This window comes from Aspergillus udagawae (assembly GCF_001078395.1).
Source record: "Aspergillus udagawae IFM 46973 DNA, scaffold_6, whole genome shotgun sequence".
In the NCBI taxonomy this organism is placed as follows: domain Eukaryota; kingdom Fungi; phylum Ascomycota; class Eurotiomycetes; order Eurotiales; family Aspergillaceae; genus Aspergillus; species Aspergillus udagawae.
In genome coordinates, this window is record NW_025091269.1 from 2383461 (window position 1) to 2404133 (window position 20673).

Consider the following 20673-nt stretch of genomic DNA (forward strand, 5'->3'; position numbering starts at 1 on the left):
TTATTCTCGCATGAGACGGGGGTACCTTCGGCGGGGAATGCAACGCGTACTCTGGGATAACGCGGTCTGACCTTTTACCAGTGTCACATCACTGGAGATGCGTAGTGGTAACGAAGTTGGGGAAAAAAGTGTTAGACAGAGGAGGCGCGCTTGGAAAGACATACCGATTAGTAGATAAGGAAGGCGAAATTGATTCTGACGGATTGTCGCGACAGAAGCTTAGAAAGTGGCTGTATGGGTTGTAAATGAATCATCAGTATGTGCTCAAATAGGAAGACCCCGTGTAAAGACACGAGAGCTGTACAGCTCGCTGGTTCTCATAGGAGCCGTAGAAGTTGAAGCAAATGCTGTGTTGAGAGAAGGAAGAAGCGCATGGAGCCGGAGAGATGGCGGCGGAGGAGTGCTTTGTTATTGTAGTTAGGCACGGAGTAACGATCGCCCTAAGCCGTATTGGGGCGGGGTATACCGAGGGCAATTCTGGCCAAATAATCGATCAGAGTCTCCCATCATTCTTGCGAAGCTGCAAGACTCCAGTGGACGGGGTGTCCTTTTCAAACCGATTACCACATTCTAGTCGCACTAACAGGGGCTGTCAGGGAGTTGAGCAATTACCATCAAGTTGGAACGTCTGACATCCCCCGCTGAAGCTCCTGGGTGCATCCGAACAACTGATCCTCCTACATAACCAAACACCTTGGCTCCGTCTCTCCGCCATGGATTTCCTCAAATCAGCCGTCGCATCTGCGATCGCAAAAGGCAGCTCATTCCCTTATTCGCTCGGCGACAGAGTCGACATCTCAGACTCAATCTGGACCCTTCATAATGCTACCAAACGGGTATGATACTCCCCGAGACGCTGAAATTACACTCACTTACAATGCGCTGTCTATAAAGGAAGACGGCTCCCCGTGCAGCGTGTTCACCTTCGATATCTCTTCAAATAATTCTCGCGTCCCGTTGGCCAAAAATGCCGTGCGTAAATCGCGGACCTTGAGACATCCCGGGGTAATAAAAGTGCTGGACACTATCGAGGTACTAGGAATCAGTGGGCGCACTCGTCACAGACATGATGCGAGACGGTCCTTTTCTACTAGGCGCGTATATACTTACAGAATATAGACAGATACCAACATCTACATTGTGACCGAGCGGGTTGTTCCTTTGTCCTGGCATGTCAAGCGCCGAAGTCTGAGCAGGGAAACATCAATATGGGGGCTGTATACAGTGGCTGTAAGTGCCAGAATCCAACATCAGCGTCTCGACATACTTGCTGAATTGTGCTTTTGCCTCGCTCCTATAGTCTACTCTCAAATTCATCAATGAAGATGCCTCTTCCGTTCATGGGTTTGTCAGGGCATCCTCAATATTCGCTAGTGAGAGTGGTGAATGGAAGCTTGGAGGATTTGATGTCTTGAGTTCCATGAACGACGAGAACGCGGTGATATATGTCAGTTGACCACTGGCGGTCAAGTCTGGGGTATCTTTGAACTTGCTGACACGAAATGCAGACATACGGTAGCCTCGTACCAGACGCCGCTCGGTACACTCCGCCTGAGGTAGTTAAGGGCGGCTGGGATATAATCAAGAGACATCCCTTGGCAGCAGTTGATGCTTATGGGCTTGGCATTCTGATATACGAGGTGTTCAATGGCAGTTTTGCGGGAGGTGACCAAGTCGGCAAAACGACGAATATTCCACCCAGCATGCATCAAAGCTACAAGCGTCTCTGCACAGCCAATCCTAAACTGCGGTTGAGCGCGGCGCATTTTGTTGAGCAAGGGAAGAAGACTGGTGGTTTCTTTCAGACACCGTTGATCCGGTTGACGGACGACATAGAGAGCCTGGGCCTTAAGAATGATGCTGAGCGGGAGGAATTTATCAAGTATGTCCCAAAGCACGTCGAGTTTTCTGCTGCGGTAAGACGTTGTGAGCTGACTTGACTAGTGAGCTTGATGAGCTTTCGGACGACTTCCCCGAGGAATTCTTCAAGATGAAGGTCCTGCCGGAATTGCTCAAGTCAGTCGAATTTGGGGGCGGTGGCCCGAAGGTCTTGAGTGCTATTTTGAAGATCGGGACGAAACTGTCACCGGATGAATACAGCTCAAAGTTAACGCCTGTCATTGTTCGCTTGTTCGGCAACCCTGATAGGGCTCTTCGTGTCTGTTTACTCGACAACCTACCATTAATGATTGACAACTTACCGCAGAAAATCGTAAACGACAAAATCTTTCCGCAGATGGTGAGCTTGAGCGGAGACTCCAATATCTCGGACAGAGACTGACATTGATCTTCTAGACGTCGGGATTCACAGATGTCGCGCCTGTTGTTCGAGAACAGACCGTCAAAGCTGTATTATCGGTCGTCAATAAACTCAGTGACCGAACTATTAATGGAGACCTGCTGAAGTTCCTCGCACGAACCGCAAACGATGAACAGCCAGGTATTCGGACCAACACGACCATCTGTTTGGGTAAAATCGCGAAACATCTCGGACAAGGTGTAAGTGGAAAATAGCCACTTATTCTGGCACGTTGAAAGTACTAAAACTCGTCTACAGTCACGATCAAAGGTTCTCATTGCCGCGTTCACCCGATCGCTGCGAGATCCTTTCGTCCATGCCCGCAATGCCGGTTTGCTCGCGCTAGCTGCGACAATCGAGTTTTTCAACGAGGAGGATTGCGCAGGGAAGGTCCTTCCCGCTATTTGCCCCTCTTTGCTAGATAAAGAGAAGTGAGTCCTCGGTCTTCAATCCCCATTTCCGGTCCTGATTGTCGGCCCTAACAGAATATCCTAGGCTGGTGAGAGACCAAGCGAACAAAACTCTAGACTTGTATCTACAGCGCATTCGCAATTTCAGCAGCTCAATGGCCGATACGGCAATTCCAGCCACCGCTAGCACAGAAACACCCAAGGATGCTGCACGAATTGGCACATCAAATGATAAGTCCTGGGCCGGTTGGGCAATCTCCTCGTTCACCAACAAACTTACGACAGCGAACGGTGAGATACAGCCAACTACGGGTACTAGTAAACTGGCCGACACGGAGGCTGTTCGCTCAGCATCCGTACCTCGCCCCACAAGATCATCACCCTCCACGCAGCTGGATCTACCTAAGAAAGTATTACGCGGCGAGGCTCAACCTCTAGGACGATCTCTATCGGACCAGCTGGTTTCGAGCTCTGTAACAGTGCACGGAACGGATGATGTCTACGAAGCTTGGGGCGCTATTGATGACGATGATGAGGAGAATGCATTGAAAGACGACGATCCGTTCAGTGCCCCAATTGTCACCAGCTCCCCGGCGCCAAAATCCGCCACTGTTCCTTTCGATGATGGAGGTGAGCCCGATTTTGCCGGGTGGTTGGCCGCACAGTCCAAGGCCAAAGCGAAGAAACCCTTGCCCAAGGGGTTGAGCAAGCCCGCCGCAACCACAGTCGGTACTCGAACCTCCAGTCATACCAACCTTTCCAAACCAAAAACGGTGGTAGCCCCCACCAAACAAATTGATACGAAGCCCAAGGATGAGGGTGAAGATGATGGTTGGGGTGACGCCTGGGATTAATGCAATAGATCCGACTGGTTGATCTCTCAAACCTCTTTTGGATATTCCGCATTGCAAGGCAGGGAGTTTTGGAGCATAGGATAGCTTTTAAGATACCAAGCACATATTGTAGCATGATGAGAGATTGCCAATCCCGCTGAGTTTCTATTGTCCGCATACCCAGACCTGACTTATCGTTATAAAAGGGATGATGCTTATCAATTAATCACATGCTGTCAAATCCCGTGATCAGCACGTTCTCTTTCGTCCTCCCCCGCCGCCTTTTCGGGCAGTACTCGGTGTAAGCTTCGGCTTCATCATCATAGTCCTGCTTATGGGGCTTCTATTACGGAAAGCTTCTTGTTCATTTGTGAGTTAGGAGGCGGGATCAGTCAATTAGTGGTAGGGTGTGGCCTATGCATAAGGAGCTGACTGTTTTTCTCGATAGAGACAGACCGTCGTTAATTCTGCTGCCTTCGCAGTACTCACCCGGTCTCAAGCCGTGCCGGCATCACTGTTTGGGGGAAATTGATTTTCCCGATAATCAGTCAAAGGCACGATGCTTGATCATTGATCAGCCCACTTTTTATTGTTTTTAGTAGAGTCGCTTCCAACATTGCAGTTGACAACCATTCGACAATCTCGTGATGGATTCCGACGAGGCTCCTCCGCCATACTCCGCCGTCGATCCGTTACTCGTGCCGACGGTCAATACTAGAAATACCAATGCGTCAGCAGAGATAGCTCGTACCTTTCTCCGCCTTCGCGGAGGTGAAGCGTCATTGAGTGATATCGCGTCCAGGGATGGCTCCGCACCTTCCGTCGACGGTTCCTCAGCGGCGTCTGTCGCCCTCCCAGCCAACTTCGCATCCGCTACGGCCTACTTTATAGAGCGGCCTCCAACTCGTTTTGGCGAGGAACGGCCTACTCTCTCGCACCTTCTCACCATCTACCCGCGGAGCCAATCTAAAGACTTTCCCCGTCGTCCTCGGTGTTGGAGCCCTCGGACGGCGGAGATTACCCAGCAGGACTGGGACATGTTTCTGAAATATCTTTTTCCTCCGCATCTGGGCCTTGCAGCATCGTCCGCTCACTTACCTCGGCAGCTGAGAGCCGAGATACAGAGGGATCGAAAAGATCGCCCGCAAGAGACCGATGAGCAACGCAGGCTGCGCATCGCAGCTGTGATTGAGGAATGGAACGAATGCTTCTTTGAGCCTCGTGCAACTCGCATCGAATTCATTTATGTGACGGAATCTGAGAATGCGCCTGTCTCTCCATTGTGTCCTCGTTGTTACCCTGCCGCGACTAGGGCATCGCGGGCGAACCGGTCAACGCAGGCACACGAGGCTGAAAATTCCGCGTCCGTTCCCGCGGGCATACTGCCAACGGTCGCAGGGCAACTGACAGCACCACCAGCAAGCGGTGCATACGCACCTGGGGTGTTCCCCTACACAAATCCGCAGATGCCTCCTGCTCCCTACTCACCCTATGGTCCTCCTGCCTTCTTTCCCCCTGGTATGGTTCCTAATACGCCTCCGCCTCCTCCTGCCCCTCATGCATATCCTTACCCTCCTCAACCGCCTTCACAATATCAGCAGCCTTCCTCGTGGGGCTGGAACAATCCTTCGTATGGTCCGCAGTATCAGTACTCGAGCACCTCCAAAGGTGGCCCTCTTGGCTGGTTATCATCGCTGGCGTCGCATGCGCAGAAGTACAGTGAGCGCATTACGGAGCAAGCGCAACATTATGGAAGGCAGGTCGAAGAGCAAGCCATGGCTCATGGACGCTGGATAGAGGAGAAGGCCGGACTTCACAGTCGAAAGCTCGAGGACGTTTTTGGCGGCCTGTCCAGCCCTCCTCGTGTGGAGTATGCTGCGAACAACCCACAGGCTCACGGCTTTTACGCCCATGGCTATGGCTACCCGCCAGTGAATGTGGTGCCAACTCAACCCGTGACCCCACCCGTCACTCAGCCTGCTCGTAGGACGTCAGTCGGCTCTGTCTCATCTGAATCATCTTTTTCATCGATTGATTCGATATCGACGACGTCTGACCTCAGTTCGACCGACTTGGCGACTGTTCGAGCACAGCTTCAATCTCTTAATAACCATCACGACCGTGAGCTATACGAAGCGGCAGTTGGTCTTCGGCGTCAGCTCGATGTTTTGCGCGATTCCCGCCGCCAATCTCGCATTTCTGGAAGAGGCCATTGGAGAAATGGGCAGCAAGGGCACTGTCATGGCAGCTGGGGCCGGTGGGAGTCACCACAGGAGCAGCAGCGGAGCTCTGCTGAGAGAAGTGCCCTGAAGGAGGAGGTGAAAGCCACCAAGAAAGCGTTTAAGGATGTGTTCCGTCGTGCTAGGGATGAACAACGGGAACGACGGCGGATCAAGCGTAATCGCTGGCGTCAGGAACGACGATTCCGCCAAACATCAAGGGAAAACGAGCATCCTCCTGAAATTCCTCTGGAGCAGCGGCTGCAGAATCTAGAATTGAGCAATAGCCAGGAGAGTGGGACAATGGTTCGCACAGGCGCATCACATACGTCCACACGGCAATCTGTGAGTTCTGAGGCCAGTGGCATTAGCTCAATAAACACACCAGGCTCTGGGTCCGATGGCAGCAGTCACCGCGAAGGCGTAAGCCCGGTGAATACAGAAGAAGGCGAGGCGTTGAGAGGAACTAATAATTCTCCTTCGAAGAAAGACAAAGATGATGGCTCAAAGGATACATCGTGATGGCCGTCTGTCTTTGGACGAGTGTCACCGCCACGAGTGCATGGAAAATACCAGCCCTATACAAGGGGGTTACTTGGCCGGTACAGGATCCTCGTATACCTGGATCCTCTTATGATGTTATGATTTTACATTTTCAGTACATATTCATGGATGTATTTTGGTCTAAAATGTTGATACTCGGATCTCGTTTCAAATAGCCTTGCTCAATGGACGTATCACTGCATATTCTGTGGATCGAGCACGTTTGTCGAGGATTTCGTGTAATTGTCCAAGAGGCTAGCTCTCAGAGGTCTATATGATGACCACGAAGACTCGGTTCTACGAGCTGACACTTTGTTGCGAAGGGTTGGCTTCATTCCTCTCGACCAGATCGCCGACACCCAAACTCCGGCCGACCTTGACGCGGACGGTCTTGTCGTCCTTCTTGCCCAGGCTTCCAACCTCGTCGCCCTCATCAGCGTCCTTTTCGTCACTCTTGGCGCGCTCTCTATCCTTGCGCTCAATCTCTTTCCAGTCCAGCCATTGATCAGTAAGGTCCAGGCGCATGGCGTACGCATCCTCCCCATCCGCGTAGTACTTGCTCTCGACGGACTCGACCTTGAAGCCGAGGGTGTCGCGGTACAGACGCAGGGCGGCATTGTTGGAGACACGCACATGCAGCGAAACGTAACTGGCGCGATGCGACTCGGCCATAGCGCGTTCTTTTTTGTTCAATCAAATTCCGTCAGTCATGAACAGGGAAATTCGAAAGGGGAAAAGCAAGGGAGAGAAAAAAAAAAAAATAAAAATAGACATACGACTCATCCTCATCAATCTCTCGGCAATACCCAACCGGCGATGCGTCCGCATCACACTCAAACTCGTGATATGCCCGTGCTGCACCCCGTCCGTCGGCTCCTCCTCCATCTTCGCAAGCACGTACCCAACCACCTTGGGATACTGCCCGGAAAGGTCGGCGGTCCCTGTGCCTGTGCCTGCCGTGCCTGCGGCACCGCCCTTGTGTTTCGAGTAACCATTGCGGGGCCGCATGACGGCCACGAAGCTCAGTTGCGGCCAGGTCAGGGCATGGTAGAGGTAGTATTTCAGAAAGTAGTTTTCGGGGAGGTTGGTGATGTTGCAGGTTTGGATGGAGGGGAGGAGGTCGATGTACGAGGGGTAAGAGGAGAGGGGGACAATGTCGACCATTTTTGATTTTGGCTTGATTTGCTGCGGGTTTGGGAAGTTGGTGGTGTACAGCAAAGTCCCTGGTGCTCTGGCCGAATTCAAGCGGTGCGACGGTTATATAGAGGCCAATTGGGACTGCCTGGCCTTTGACCGAATGGAAAATGGGCTTGAATGGGTTCGGAGCTCGAACAATGGAAGACTGATGATGATGACTGAGAACTGGAAATCATGTGGTTAGAGCGCGCTAAACCCTATTCGATCAGCCAGTGGATATGCATCAACAGGTCCATATCAACAATACATGGCGCCGCCCTCTATTGTTCGGGCCAATGTATATGGAGTTCACTCAAACCTATGTGCAAATAACCCATTGTTTTCATATAGCAGTCAGATGCTTCTTGAGAATCATGATACAGAACAATCACTATTCCTATGCCTAAATATGATCCTCTGTAGAGGAAAGCTCTATGGACAAACATATATACATGTCAACAAATGTATCAATGCAGTCATATCATCATGAAAGATAATGCCTCAACGTAAATGGCAATCCACAACTCCAGACGCACTCAAGTAAACAAAAGCCGAGGTCTATGTGATGAAGGTGAATACAAGCGCCAACTCTCAAGTTAGAAGACCGAGGCGAATAAATGAACACCTGTAACAAATAACACCACGCTCAACAAGTTTCCTGCCGGCATTAGACTAGGAGCAGCAGAAGTGGATCCACAGCAGTCGCCGCTATAGGTAACGTTGTTCATCTGGGCTGCTACTTCAAACACAGAGCCATTGAAATTGCCGTAGTTGTAATAGTCGACGAGGAGGAAGTTGGGGGGACGATTCCACAAGGCTATTAACAGGTTAGAGCCGGACATCCTTTCCTTCTAGCGATTTGACTAGCATGAGAAGAACTTACTAGTGCAGTTCTCGGCCATTCGTCCGAGACTACCCGGCCCGGACACGGCATTCGTCTGGTTCAATTCCGCAGTGTTGGGGATGAGCAGGTCGACATTGGCAACGTTGACATCGACGTTCAGATTGTGGTTGGCCATGTACAGGCGATTATGAGCATCCTCGTTGGAGAGACCAGGGGGACGCTGAACGGTGCAAGGGAAAGTCGGGTCGGTTGGCGAGAAAGGCGTCTCCCACATTTGGGAAAATTCGTCCATGAGCCATGGAAAAGCAGTTTGGTTGGCTTGATAGTCCATAAACACGACGGCTCTCTTGCCGGACAAAATCATGGTCGACAAAGTTGGCCAGTCGTCCAGGGCCATGGGAATCTTCGGAGGCGTATAGACCAGATCGGACAGGCCCGAGTCCTCGATCGGCTTGGAGAAGTTTGCCGGAGCGGCATAGTCGTAGTTCCCGATAAGAATGGTGACCACGTCGTACGGGTGCTGTCTTATCCATTGGGTGACCGTGGTGAGGTAGTCAGTCAGGGTGCCCACGTAGAGTAGGTCACAACTGGTATGACAGAGATACATGGTGCCATTTTCATAGTGAGTCTGGAATTGCACTGTATGGGCCCCGTGTGTCAGGTTAGCGGTCGGTCTCTCGCAAGGACATGTTCTTCAAGAGTACATACGCATCCGGATACCGTCGTTCAACTGACTGACCACCCCCAATGCTTGGTTCGCAGCAGCATTGCCTGGTTTGACAAAGGGACTGTTGTGAGCAGCCACCATGGTGATGTTTGAGTACTTGCGAGCACAGAATTCGGGATGGCCATTGCAAGGTTGAGTGTTGACAACGGGAGATGCCGAAGCCGACGCCGACGCAGTCATAGTGGCATTCGCCGTGGCATTGCCGACCAGTCTCGTCATTGTATCTGTGGAAGTGGTAGGAATGGTCGAATTACCGACAGTGGTAGCGTTAGTCACAGCGGTCGAGGAGCCGACTTTGCCATCGCTGTCGGTGGGAAGAGTACGAGTGGAAGTATACGAGAGATAAGTGCCGGTAGGCAATGTTGCATCACTGACATGATCTGTGATTGTTCCTGTGATGGTGAATAGAGCATTGGTCGTTGTTGTAGTGCTAGTAGCAGAAGTATCTTGTGCAGCCAGCGTCAGGGGGATGGCTGCTGCCGCCAACAGTGGCAGCCAACAGGTTAACAACTGCATTGTTGCTGCGACGACGATGTGGTTCACACAGGTTGGAAACTGAAATCAGATCATATAGGTCGTTCTATCCCAGGCGTTGAAGGCTTAGATTGAGTCTGCAATCTAGTCTTTGTATGTCCCTACCGAGTGGATGAGCTCTTTCGGGCCTGAACCTCAGAGTCCGTCAGCCGACGGTTTGAGAGTTCAACAGGAGAAGCGAGAGAGAGAGAAAGAGGCTGTGGTAAGGTAAGTTTAGGTATCATACCTGTAACGACTTTCCAGAGGCTGACGTAGTGTAAATGTGCCTTACCCTACCAGTACCGAGAGATGCTTGGGACTAGATATGCGTAATTTGAAAAAGTTAATTGAGGCATCCGAAGCCTAAAGGAGCATTACTGAGGACCCACTTGCAAGCCACTGGATAATCAGTGGCTGATCTCAGGCAGATCGTGGCGCTCTTTAGTGGATTATTGAAATAGTACCCAATCACAGATAGCTCTGCTTTAGGCAACTGAAAAACAGAATCCACATAGTGGGGAACTTCGGACTCAATGACGTTGAATTGCATTTCAGGGGCCAATGAAAAACTACAATCGAATAAAGGTAGTTGCAGTGTGCTCCAGTCGTTGTTGCTCAAACAGTCCAGACCGTCACATCCAATTATTGAGATTTTGACCACACTCCAGAGTAGACCCTACTTTAGAGGCCCAACACAAAAGGCGTAAGGGAATGTCCAGCTATATCCGACGCAGGAATCGCTCAGGTTATATTGTCTGAATTGGCGCTATTTCTCTTGTCGGTCGATCAGCAGATTCACGATAATAGCGTAACGACCAGGCTGATCGCTGATGGTAATTTGAAGATCGCTGACGAAAGTGGAGTTTTTCAGCTCAGAAAAAGGGATATTGATTGACAGATAGACAATAGTATCTCGTACTACTATTGGTTAAATCAATATAGCTACCTATCCACTGCGGCACTACCACCAGCCTCCCTCATGGCCTTTTTCTACCTACCCACTCTGAAACTTAGTTGTACACCTGCACCCTTTCCACTAAGTTACTCCCTACGTAGTAGAGAAGTTCGTACGAGTCATCAAGTATTTCCTGGCTTAGCTGGCCGGTATCTATCTGCTAGACTGATGGCAAATTGATGTCTCAGGTGGTCGACTCCCTAGTCCGTGCTTGTCTTGACGCTCTTCATCCGTCAAGTTCCCTTCTCTCGAGATTGATGCTGAAAATCTACTATCCCTCCGTCTCCGTCCCGATTACTATCTCTTTACTATCAATCTTCCGTTCACCATCATTTCTCGTTTTACTTGATTGTTTCCTCTCCTTCTGAGGACGGACATTCCATATTGACTACTTGCCGCTTATCTCTTCGATGGATGTCTAACGTCATTCGTCCTACGTCCCTGCACTAGGTCTGCATCATTGGGCTTCCACAATCATATAGATATTTCCTATTATTACTCCCATCCGTATTACAAGTTGCTTTGATATTGTTCTTCTCAATCTTGATTCTCAGGACGCCTAACGACCACACGCTAATCCGTCTCCCCCGAAGCTCTATACTTATTCCATGGCAAAGCTACCAGCATTCCAGAGACGGTCAGAAGGGCCCGTTTACGGCCGGTCTCGGTCGAAGGTGCTTTGGCATCGGATCATACGCTCTTTACTCTATCTGATAGCCTGGATTTTCTTGCTTCTGGTCGTCATTGGCAATGTTTTCGACAAACCAGTTCTCCGAGAGATCTACTTTCTCAAGATCGATCTATCAAACATCGTTCCTCTGTCCGTCCCAAACGCCGTTCTCATAAACAGTATTGCCAGAACTATCGGTCTTCATGACTTCTACCAGGTGGGGTTATGGGGTTTCTGCGAAGGATATATGGACTCTGGGATCACCCGCTGTTCCAAGCCAGAAACCCTATATTGGTTCAACCCGGTCAAAATCATCCTTAGTGAGCTGTTGGCGGGAGCTAGCAGTAGGTTATCCCTCTCCATCTCAAACTGTTATTTATCGAATGTGCAATGTTAACGTCAGTTTCTCCTCTCGCTCATAGTTGCACTCCCAAATGATATCACCGATGCCCTCAAAATCGCTCGCCTCGCTTCTCACTGGATGTTTGGTCTCTTCATCACAGCCACTGTCCTGACCTTCATTCTGATCTTCCTCGTTCCATTTGCCGTCTCCTCTCGTCCTCCTCAGACAATCTCGCCTGATCCTAGTGTCAACCATTTGCACCCTCCGCACCGGCGGCGCACCTTCGTTTTCCTTCGGGCCTTTCCTTTTCTCATCCTTACTTTCCTCGCCGCTCTCTTCACCATTGTCGCCTCAGTCGTTGCCACGGTCATGTTCATCATCTTCAAGAACGTCTTCACATCGTCTGGATACGATCTCAACATAGGTGCCGAATTGGGTATTCGAATGATGGCATTCATGTGGATTGCGTCGGCATTCAACCTCCTGGGTTTTATTGTAGAGCTTGGTTCATGCTGTGCTGCCTGTTGCGGCGGCCGCAAGGCCCGGAAACAGCTCAAGTCTATTAAGCAAACAGAACGAGGGGCTCTGAAGGAAGAGAAGGGCAGTCCCCATAGTCCTTCGACGACCGCAACAGATTGAACTGGGGCTCTACCCCTAAACTCTTTTTCATCGGGATTAAAACCTTGTCGCTTCCTCCTGTGTCTCTCGCGTGGCCCTGACTGGGAACGGAATCTCTCCCGGATTCGGCCTTTGTGCCGGTCAGCGCGAGGGTATAGAAGGAGAGCATCTCTGCTGGGACGCTTCCTTCATGCACCAATTCACCGGTCAAAACTGGCCTTCCGCAAGTGAGATGCTCCAATAAGTGTCAATACTCGACTCGATTACCATGTACATATATACGGGACCTTTTACCTTACACATCATCATTATCTCGAGCCGCTGTGTACGACGTCCTGATCAGCTACGGTGAGATGTGGACTATCAGTTGCAAAGAGCGCGTCAGATCCGGACAGTTTCCACGAGCACAAAGACCATGTGTCTCATCTTTAGAGGATACATAAATGGTGATGTATTCTATTCTTTCTGGAGCTGTAACGATTTTGGGTTTACTCGTTGCTGGACATTCATGAATCATACGACCGCATAACGATTGGCATGATTGCTTAGATTCCAGATTCGAAAGGGATTGTTTGTCTTCCCCATAGATATCTCGATATTTTGAGTTGAGTGGATAGATTATTAGACTTTATTTTGAAATAGAATTATTCTAGTAATGGTGTGCTGATGTCTTCCTTAAATTCATCAAGTGAGTCTACAATATGCAAGTGTAACTCTGATCTGTGCTATGCATGAGGACCCTCCAAGATCCGTTGGACATGGTGTATCGCATGAACGCTTCGACAAAAGATCAAATATGCAGTGTCGCCGTGATAATGACATGGGTATCGAAACTTAAAAAGTCGTTCAGCCTCGCGCCAGCTCCTCCTCCAATTCGTGGAGTAGCTCGTCCTCGACATCCATTTGATTGCCATGGTTAGTATTGGTTGCTGCGTGCATCTCGGGAGGAGGCACGCTGGGCGGCTGATTGTTACTGGAGCGTGGCGCAGGAGACTGCTGGGAGGCCCGAGGCACGGATTCCGAGCGCAGCGGAGGTTGAGGTCCTGCTCGAGCTACCGCAGGCTGTGCGGAACCTGATTTCGCTCTTTCGAGCCAATTGTACTTCTTCTTCTGCAATGATTGAAGAAGCTCACTGGTTGCCTGCGTTGGCTTTAATGGAGCAATCGTAGCTGGATTGGGTGTGATGTTGGGCGCTTCGTCAGTAAGATCAATAGTCACTGTTTCTGGCTGTGGCTCTGCCGGTGCACTAGTCGTGATGCCACTATGCTGCCAATTGCTGTGAGGCGGATTTTGATTAGGCAGGGGGGTATAAGGAGTGCTGGGCGCATGGAAAGCTGACGTGGCGAGTGGTTGAGCAGGTACAGGGACATGGTTTGGCGAAGAGGCAGGACCTGGCATGGGATGCTCTGAAAGAGGCAAGGCGGGAGAGCTCGCAAGATGCTGGCCGAGTGCAACAGATTGCGGATGCGTAGCGGGTCGGTACCCGCGCGGAATGGGAGCCACGGCAGGCATTCTCTTCTGAACCTGGATCTCATAGAGGAGGTTGTTGTATACAACACTGAGATCATGTAGTCTGCCTTTCCAGATCTCTATTTCTTGCTTGTACTGCTCCGCTCTTCTTTGGTGTTGGGTGGACACGCGTCGCAGCGTCGCGTTTTCCTCCTCGAGTATCTGTGCCCTCGACTTCCCTGTTGATGCTTCCAGTGCTGTCCATTTAGACCACGCATCCCTGTATTTGTCTCTTTCATATTTGAGATGCTGAACTTTGTATTTGAGATGCGAAAAGCGGGCATTGATCTGGTCATTGGCGATCTGAATGCACTTGACGTGAATACCTGGAGCTGAGGGAAGATAGCCCAAAGGTCCATGATACACTGGATATGGAGATGTGTATTTAGGTTCATGATCAACTCGCTGCAGAGTCTCACGGTCGGCATTGGCAAGGACATCTTGGGTATGGAGAGAGAACTGTCGCTTGGTCACTTCACTTGTGGGAAGTGATACGCCCACAGCCTCATGATCGAAAGTCACCTTGTCAGCAGCTTGCACCTGGACATTGCCACGAGAATTCAAGCTCGGACTACGAGACGCATCATACGGAGACTCCGCGCTTGCAGAGTGAAGTGTTGGTCTCTTCTCAGAGGAATACTCAATTCCAGATAGGTTCGGTGGAATGTGGAAGGCAGGATCTTCAAATAGATGATCAAACGGGTCAAAAGGAGGCGCGGATATTTGCGACTCTGCAATACCACCTGGTGTGTTGGGCACTGTTTCCAAATGATCTAACTGAATAGTGTCGGGCGAGGAGAGAGACGGTGTTGCATCCAGAGAAGGCGCACAGGAGCTTTGTAGTGAATCTGGCATCAATCGTTTCTCAGGCCTATGCCACAATTGGAAATCATCAGCCAAGGCTTCGTCGGCGGTCCGTTTCAAAGACGAGGAATTCGCGTCGAAATTGGGCATCACAAAGTCGGGACCAAAGAGAGGATCGTAGAGCGGATCATCCGTATTTGGCGTAATGTTCGAGCCCAAGGGCTGTGGAAGTCTGCTCTGCAATGTGGCATTTGTGGCAACCTCAATCGATACGACTGGACTGGCGGCTTGACTACCGGGAAAAGGTGGCCCAACTTCGTTATTCGATGAACTCTCTTGTCTCAACAGAGACGGGTCGTCGGGTGTGCCCTTGCGTGGGCCTCTTGTCTGATCATTGTAGTTGGACCCTGCGGGCTGACTGGTCATTGGTATCCTCGCATCTTCGTCGGATGAACCGTGCTCGTCAAGCAAGGGGTGCGGTGGAGTGACATTGGTAGGTTGTAGCAGCTGCGACCCAGGGGGAGGTGTAAGCCCCAGATCATTCACATGCATATCATGATAAGACGGGGGAGTTGGCAGATCCTCAGGAGCAAAAAGGCTCTGAGGGTCATATGGTTGCGAAAATAGAGGGCAGGTCGGGAGAGAGGTAGAAATACCTTCAACCACGCTTCCTTCCATCTCGACCTCAGAAAGCCCAAGACACCCGGAAGTCAAAACCAGGGCAGCACAAAACACCACAGGTATGAGCTGCTGGAGCGGTAGCTCAAAACTTACCCGTTGGTTTCATGCGGCGGATATTGAAGTTGCGAGGCACTGACGTCGCTGAGGCGTAAGTGATGTGGCGAGCAAAGTAAAATGAACAGGAAAAGCACAAAGAACACCGTACCACATAAGAACTGATGAAGGCTACAGTTGAACAGAGAGCAGATGCGTATGCTCACGCCGAGTAGCTGTACTCTGTGTTCAGCCGCTTGTGCCACTCTTGTTGTGCCTCAGGTAAACACAGATGATTATGCCAGAGGGCACTGCTCAATCACACAGCAGCTGACTGCTAAGGACCATGTAGCGAGATATGCAAGGTACCGATAGTAGAGAACGAGAAAAATAAGAAATTCTCGGGATGGAGCGATCAGGCGAGTTCGAGTTCAATGAAGTCAAGTCAACCAGATCAGACTCGGACAATCAAGCAAGGAGAGCCAGGTGTCATTTTAGGCGTGTAATAAACGGCAACCAGGGCAAGCAGAGTCCGCTATGCGCAGAAGCAAGGTAATAGAGTCCGCAGTCCTTCAATAGGATAAAGGAACCTGAAGGGATATATGACAATATGGAGCCGGAGAGGTGTCGTAAAAGTGAAGCTGGAACAAAACAACAACTGCTTTTTTCCGATCTGATAATGGCATTCCGCCTTGTTCACCGCCTATACAACCGCTCACGTGCCATCTCCATGAGCTATTGCACTAACCCCAATTAGGACTGCAATCGGTGGTTAAAGGCCGGCAGGAAGAGTACCTCTCTTAACATCCCAATACTCTACTTCTCCCCTCACCCGCAACGACCCAACGAGGGCTCTCAATCATCCAGCATCCTCGAAGAAGATTTTTGAGTACTGCATTCTTGTAACTTACTCATAATGAGCGTCATTCTTTGTACTGGTAAGTAGGGCTCGGGAAGATTTCGCAATCTCACACTCTGTCGGAGCTGCATGACTGACGTAGTTGTTGTGGGATGTCGTAGCGGGCTATGATCATACAATTCGGTAGGCGAAGCGAATGCTTTTCGGTGCTGCTGATTCTCTAGGGAATTGTGCGCTGATCTGTCTGGAATAGATTTTGGGAGGCCCTCTCAGGAATATGTTCGCGGACAATTCAGCACCCTGACTCTCAAGTCAATCGTCTCTGCATCACTCCCGACAAGCGCTACCTAGCGGCCGCGGGACACAACAATGTCAAGCTCTATGATATCAAGTCAACCAATCCGAATCCAGTCATGACATTTGACGGTCACACGAACAACATCACGGGGGTCGCATTCCATTGTGAGGGGAAGTGGATGGTTACCAGCTCTGAGGACGGGACGGTGAAAGTATGGGACACTCGTACTGGAAGCTTGCAGCGCAATTACGCACACAAATCTCCAGTCAATGACGTGGTGATCCACCCCAATCAGGGTGAGCTAATTAGTGGTGACCGGACTGGTATCGTCAGGGTCTGGGATCTGGGGGAGAGCGTCTGCACCCACCAGCTCATTCCCGAGGAGGACGTTGCTGTACAGAGCGTTAGTGTCGCAAGCGATGGCTCTCTCCTCTGTGCAGGGAATAAAAAGGTAACGCGCTGAACTCGGTATTTTGTTGCGTCGTTAGCTAATGAGCACTTGGTTCTAGGGCAATGTCTACATCTGGCGCATGGTCCAGGACGCTGAATTGACTCGGATTGTCCCAATCTGCACCTTCCAAGCTCACAAAGACTATCTCACACGGGTTCTTCTTTCTCCTGACGTCAAGCATTTGGCAACTTGCTCCGCCGACCATACCGCTAAGGTCTGGAATCTCGATCCTGATTTTCCCCCTGCTAAGATGGCAGCGATAACAGCAGCCAAGGCCAAAGCCAACGGCAATGAGTCGCCTGCATCGGAAGCCAAAGAGTCTGCAGCGAAAGATCCCGTTGCGTCCCCGACATCGCCCAAAGTCCAGGACCTTCACGTTGGCACTGACCTGGGAAGAAGTGGGGAGTTGAACCCGATTACCTACATCAGAGGAAATACTCCTGCGAATTCAGAGCCACAGCAGTCTTTCCCGGTGCAACCAGATGGGCCCCCCATGGATATGACTACCGGGACGCCGTTTCTAGAGACCACGTTAGCCAATCATCAACGCTGGGTGTGGGATTGCGCGTTCTCTGCAGATTCCGCCTATCTTGTCACCGTTTCGAGTGATCATTATGCGCGTCTGTGGGAGCTGGCCTCGGGTCAAATCATTCGCCAATACAGCGGGCATCACCGCGGGGCGGTATGTGTCGCATTGAACGACTATTCAGAGCCCCGTTGAGGTGGGGTAGAGTAGCCCAGTGGGATTCCGGGATTTTCGTGTGTCCTACTACATGTCCATGTTCATGATCTGTTCATTCTTTTTGTCTCGATTGATTCAATTGTTCCTTGGTTAGCATGGCGCCTGGTATCTGGAGGAAAGCTTTTACTACCGCTTGATACGGGTGTTTCGGTTGTCACCCTTAGCTTATCCGTTCTAATGATTTTTCTTCGGACTTCTTCATTGTCTATTCATGGAAATGGGCGGATTTTAAATAGTGGCATTGAATTTGGTGACTCGATTGGATGAATGCATTCGTTGGTGCAACCTTAGTTGACCTCTTCCCACCCTAGTGTGCTGGAGAGTTGACTTCTATAGGTCTCGGCACCTGAAGAGCTGATACAGATTGCGACAATTCTTGAACTAAGGGATATCGTAGTCAACATTGTTCTTGTACATCAAGCCTCTGAGAACATATAACAGGTGAAGGCATGCGAAAACAAGCGCACAGTCGTAGAATAAATGAAGATGAAACGGAAGTCACATCAGAACGGAACGTTGAACTTTCAAAAGCTTCAAACAAAATTGGCGTCTTCCTTTCTTTCACTTTATAGATTTCTTGATCTGAATGAGACTAGCCCAGAGCAAACCATGTCACACTGACGACGACATCGAGGCCCCGCTCTTCAGCCCCGGGATACTTGAATGTCCACATTCCATCGCGGTTGACGTCCCAGAAGGCGCCCGAGGCAGAGTGCATACCACGCTTGCCGGCATTGCTGACCGCACCGTCCGCTGCGGAAGACTTATCGATCAAGCCTTGTTGAACAATGGTGCTGTTGACAGTGAAGCGGTATGGAGGTGATGTCGCAGGAGTCTCTGGTGCGGTAGCTGCAATGAGGGCCTTGAGGATAGTGTTCTATCGAATCAAAGGATTATAAATCAGACATGCTCTTGGTAGTCAACGTGCCTGAGCGCATATCAGCTGCCGCAGGTTGATATACTCACAATGATCTGGGAGTTCCATTCGCCGACCTTGGCGTGCTCGTAACCCTCGGCGCTCTTCAGGGCCGCATCACAAGCCTTGGATCGACCTGTCAGTACAAGTATAATGCCCAAATGGAGATCTTTACTAATGTAACGTATGCAAGTCGATCACACAATGGCTACTATTGACGGAGTGGAAGAGGCAATCAACGTACATCTGTGGCGATCTTGGTGAGCTCCGGAATGGGTATGGGCTAAAAGATAGAGTAAAAGTCAGTCAGTATCCGCGACCAAAAGGGTATTATTTGAATGAAAGACAAATTTCGATGCGGAACGTCGCAGATGATGCTGCTAAGAATGATATGGTTGGTCACGCACAGAAACAGGTCCCTGCTCGACAGCCATTGTATATAAGGTTTCGTGTAGAAGGCGTTCACAATCGTGATACGTGAGCTAAAGCGCTATAGTCAGCAGGTATATCACTTCGGGAGCCTTTAAACTGCCGCGCAGGTCGAGGGAATGCGGCGTAACCGCGAATGCTGGAGGTGCGATTGCGGGGGGAATGAGACCGCTGTTCGGAGCTAGTCAAACAAATCAATTGACAGGATCCAGGTCCAGTTTAAGCTTACCAGGTGGAGTACAGGTATGCAGGAAATTTAGATAACCAGATATGGATAGCTCTGCAGGAAACGGGAGAAGTGAAAAGGTTAGGAGGTCACAGCCGATGTGCTTTGAATGTTTGGGGTCGAGACAACATCGGAGTCTGTGGCATCATGGGTGTGGCTTGGCGGTCGATGATTGGACAATGAAGTGTGCCAAGCTATTCCAGAACCAGCTTAGCCTCTACTTTATCTCCAACCGTCACCGCCACAAGGACACGGCAGAATGATATTCCATGTCGAGGCCTCAGGCAATTAAAGCACAGCAAACAGATGGAGCACGTGGGAACCCTTGGGCGGTCGAATTGGGCAGAAGCATCATCAGCGTCATGCACTAGTCTTCTTTTAGCTAGCATTTGACCGCTTGTGATACCGGGAGGGGTATTTCTCCCGATTAGTCTCAGTCCAGCCACTCTTAGTTGTCTAAGTTACATCAGTCCAGCCAGCGCCCATATATTACCTCCTTGCGACCATTATTATAGCTTCCTTTGGGCTGTGGTGTCTTCCTCTCTTAGCAAAAATTTTTTTCCTTCTGATTGTATTCTTCCATATAAGCTGCAGGATATCAGTGATCACGTAGCTACGTGTTGCCAACCATTGATCATATTGTTCCTCGTCGAATCCTTCCTTGGTAGCTCTCTTAGCACTCCCACCTGCCTTAGTGCTCCCATTTCATTACCAACTTTTCACATTCACCAATAATGTCGAGTCAACCTCTCCTGCAGACTGCTCCAGGTATGTGTCATGGTAGTAATTGGGTCCTCCATTTGGATCGCCGTGTACTTACTCATCACCCGTCGATACAGGCAAGCGAATTGCCCTCCCGACCCGGGTAGAACCCAAGGTCTTCTTTGCCAATGAACGTACCTTTCTCTCGTGGCTCAACTTCACGGTGATCCTGGGCGGACTGGCCGTTGGCCTGCTCAACTTTGGCGACCGCGTTGGCCGCATCTCCGCCGGATTGTTCACGATCATCGCAATGGCAGCCATGTTATACGCCCTTTTCACATTTCACTGGCGGGCGCAGAGTATTCGGCGGCGTGGGCAGAGTGGAATTGACGACCGGTACGGTCCCACTGTACTGGCATTGTCGCTGCTGGCGGCTGTCGTGGTCAACTTTATCCTCCGTATGAAGGTGGACTGAAGATCGTCTTGCGGGTTTGTGCCGGTCGATCTTTTTTACCTGCCTGTAAATGTCCTCACAACACATTCTCTTTGGGTCAACCGATAAGCCGACGATCCTTCCGCGATTGGTGTTTTGTATAACACTGCAACAAAAGTTCAAGCAACCTGAACGATGACGACTTCTACTTATGTGCCAAGAGCTGCGAGCCAGGTCTTTAATAGGTTTTCTTGTCTAGGATTTCGTTTGACGCCGCATGTATCTTATGGTTCAGCCCGGGGATTTCGTCTCGCCTTTTATGTCCGCTTCGACCAAGGGACTCCGAATGAGGGTGCCCTGGATGGTAGAGGCTTCAGGTGGCAGGTCCCGGGAGATGAAAGCACATTGTCTGTTACATGAAATATCTGTCCAAACTCAGA

General features: G+C 50.4%; 9 protein-coding genes across 9 annotated transcripts; 5 read left to right on the top strand and 4 right to left on the bottom strand.

Annotated features, from left to right (window-relative positions):
- Nucleotides 1-713: 713 nt before the first annotated feature.
- On the top strand, nucleotides 714-3563 carry Aud_008588 (COPI-interacting protein CEX1; the record flags this gene model as incomplete). The annotated part of the gene is made up of 9 exons (XM_043293462.1): nucleotides 714-836; nucleotides 895-1032; nucleotides 1120-1230; nucleotides 1301-1447; nucleotides 1509-1882; nucleotides 1945-2239; nucleotides 2296-2499; nucleotides 2558-2730; nucleotides 2795-3563. The coding sequence occupies 9 exons, from the start codon at nucleotides 714-716 to the stop codon at nucleotides 3561-3563; spliced, it is 2334 nt and encodes a 777-aa protein (XP_043149397.1).
- A 626-nt stretch (nucleotides 3564-4189) lies between these two features.
- On the top strand, nucleotides 4190-6283 carry Aud_008589 (uncharacterized protein; the record flags this gene model as incomplete). The annotated part of the gene is made up of 1 exon (XM_043293463.1): nucleotides 4190-6283. One exon carries the CDS (start codon nucleotides 4190-4192, stop codon nucleotides 6281-6283), a length of 2094 nt encoding a protein of 697 aa, XP_043149398.1.
- A 318-nt stretch (nucleotides 6284-6601) lies between these two features.
- Nucleotides 6602-7468, bottom strand: Aud_008590 (peptide alpha-N-acetyltransferase complex A subunit ARD1; the record flags this gene model as incomplete). The annotated part of the gene is made up of 2 exons (XM_043293464.1): nucleotides 6602-6984; nucleotides 7081-7468. 2 exons carry the CDS (start codon nucleotides 7466-7468, stop codon nucleotides 6602-6604), a joined length of 771 nt encoding a protein of 256 aa, XP_043149399.1.
- Nucleotides 7469-8076: 608 nt separating this feature from the next.
- Aud_008591 (PI-PLC domain-containing protein) lies at nucleotides 8077-9567 on the bottom strand (the record flags this gene model as incomplete). Its single annotated transcript, XM_043293465.1, has 3 exons — nucleotides 8077-8297; nucleotides 8364-8963; nucleotides 9033-9567. The coding sequence occupies 3 exons, from the start codon at nucleotides 9565-9567 to the stop codon at nucleotides 8077-8079; spliced, it is 1356 nt and encodes a 451-aa protein (XP_043149400.1).
- Nucleotides 9568-11127: 1560 nt separating this feature from the next.
- On the top strand, nucleotides 11128-12171 carry Aud_008592 (SUR7/PalI family protein; the record flags this gene model as incomplete). Its single annotated transcript, XM_043293466.1, has 2 exons — nucleotides 11128-11533; nucleotides 11612-12171. 2 exons carry the CDS (start codon nucleotides 11128-11130, stop codon nucleotides 12169-12171), a joined length of 966 nt encoding a protein of 321 aa, XP_043149401.1.
- An 825-nt stretch (nucleotides 12172-12996) lies between these two features.
- Nucleotides 12997-15141, bottom strand: Aud_008593 (uncharacterized protein; the record flags this gene model as incomplete). The annotated part of the gene is made up of 1 exon (XM_043293467.1): nucleotides 12997-15141. The coding sequence occupies one exon, from the start codon at nucleotides 15139-15141 to the stop codon at nucleotides 12997-12999; it is 2145 nt and encodes a 714-aa protein (XP_043149402.1).
- Nucleotides 15142-16093: 952 nt separating this feature from the next.
- On the top strand, nucleotides 16094-17506 carry Aud_008594 (WD40 repeat domain-containing protein; the record flags this gene model as incomplete). The annotated part of the gene is made up of 4 exons (XM_043293468.1): nucleotides 16094-16115; nucleotides 16198-16219; nucleotides 16290-16785; nucleotides 16844-17506. 4 exons carry the CDS (start codon nucleotides 16094-16096, stop codon nucleotides 17504-17506), a joined length of 1203 nt encoding a protein of 400 aa, XP_043149403.1.
- A 613-nt stretch (nucleotides 17507-18119) lies between these two features.
- Nucleotides 18120-18877, bottom strand: Aud_008595 (dynein light chain Tctex-type family protein; the record flags this gene model as incomplete). Its single annotated transcript, XM_043293469.1, has 4 exons — nucleotides 18120-18404; nucleotides 18494-18568; nucleotides 18688-18726; nucleotides 18851-18877. The coding sequence occupies 4 exons, from the start codon at nucleotides 18875-18877 to the stop codon at nucleotides 18120-18122; spliced, it is 426 nt and encodes a 141-aa protein (XP_043149404.1).
- A 955-nt stretch (nucleotides 18878-19832) lies between these two features.
- Nucleotides 19833-20275, top strand: Aud_008596 (putative vacuolar transporter chaperon Vtc1; the record flags this gene model as incomplete). The annotated part of the gene is made up of 2 exons (XM_043293470.1): nucleotides 19833-19866; nucleotides 19938-20275. The coding sequence occupies 2 exons, from the start codon at nucleotides 19833-19835 to the stop codon at nucleotides 20273-20275; spliced, it is 372 nt and encodes a 123-aa protein (XP_043149405.1).
- Between the last annotated feature and the right edge of the window lie 398 nt (nucleotides 20276-20673).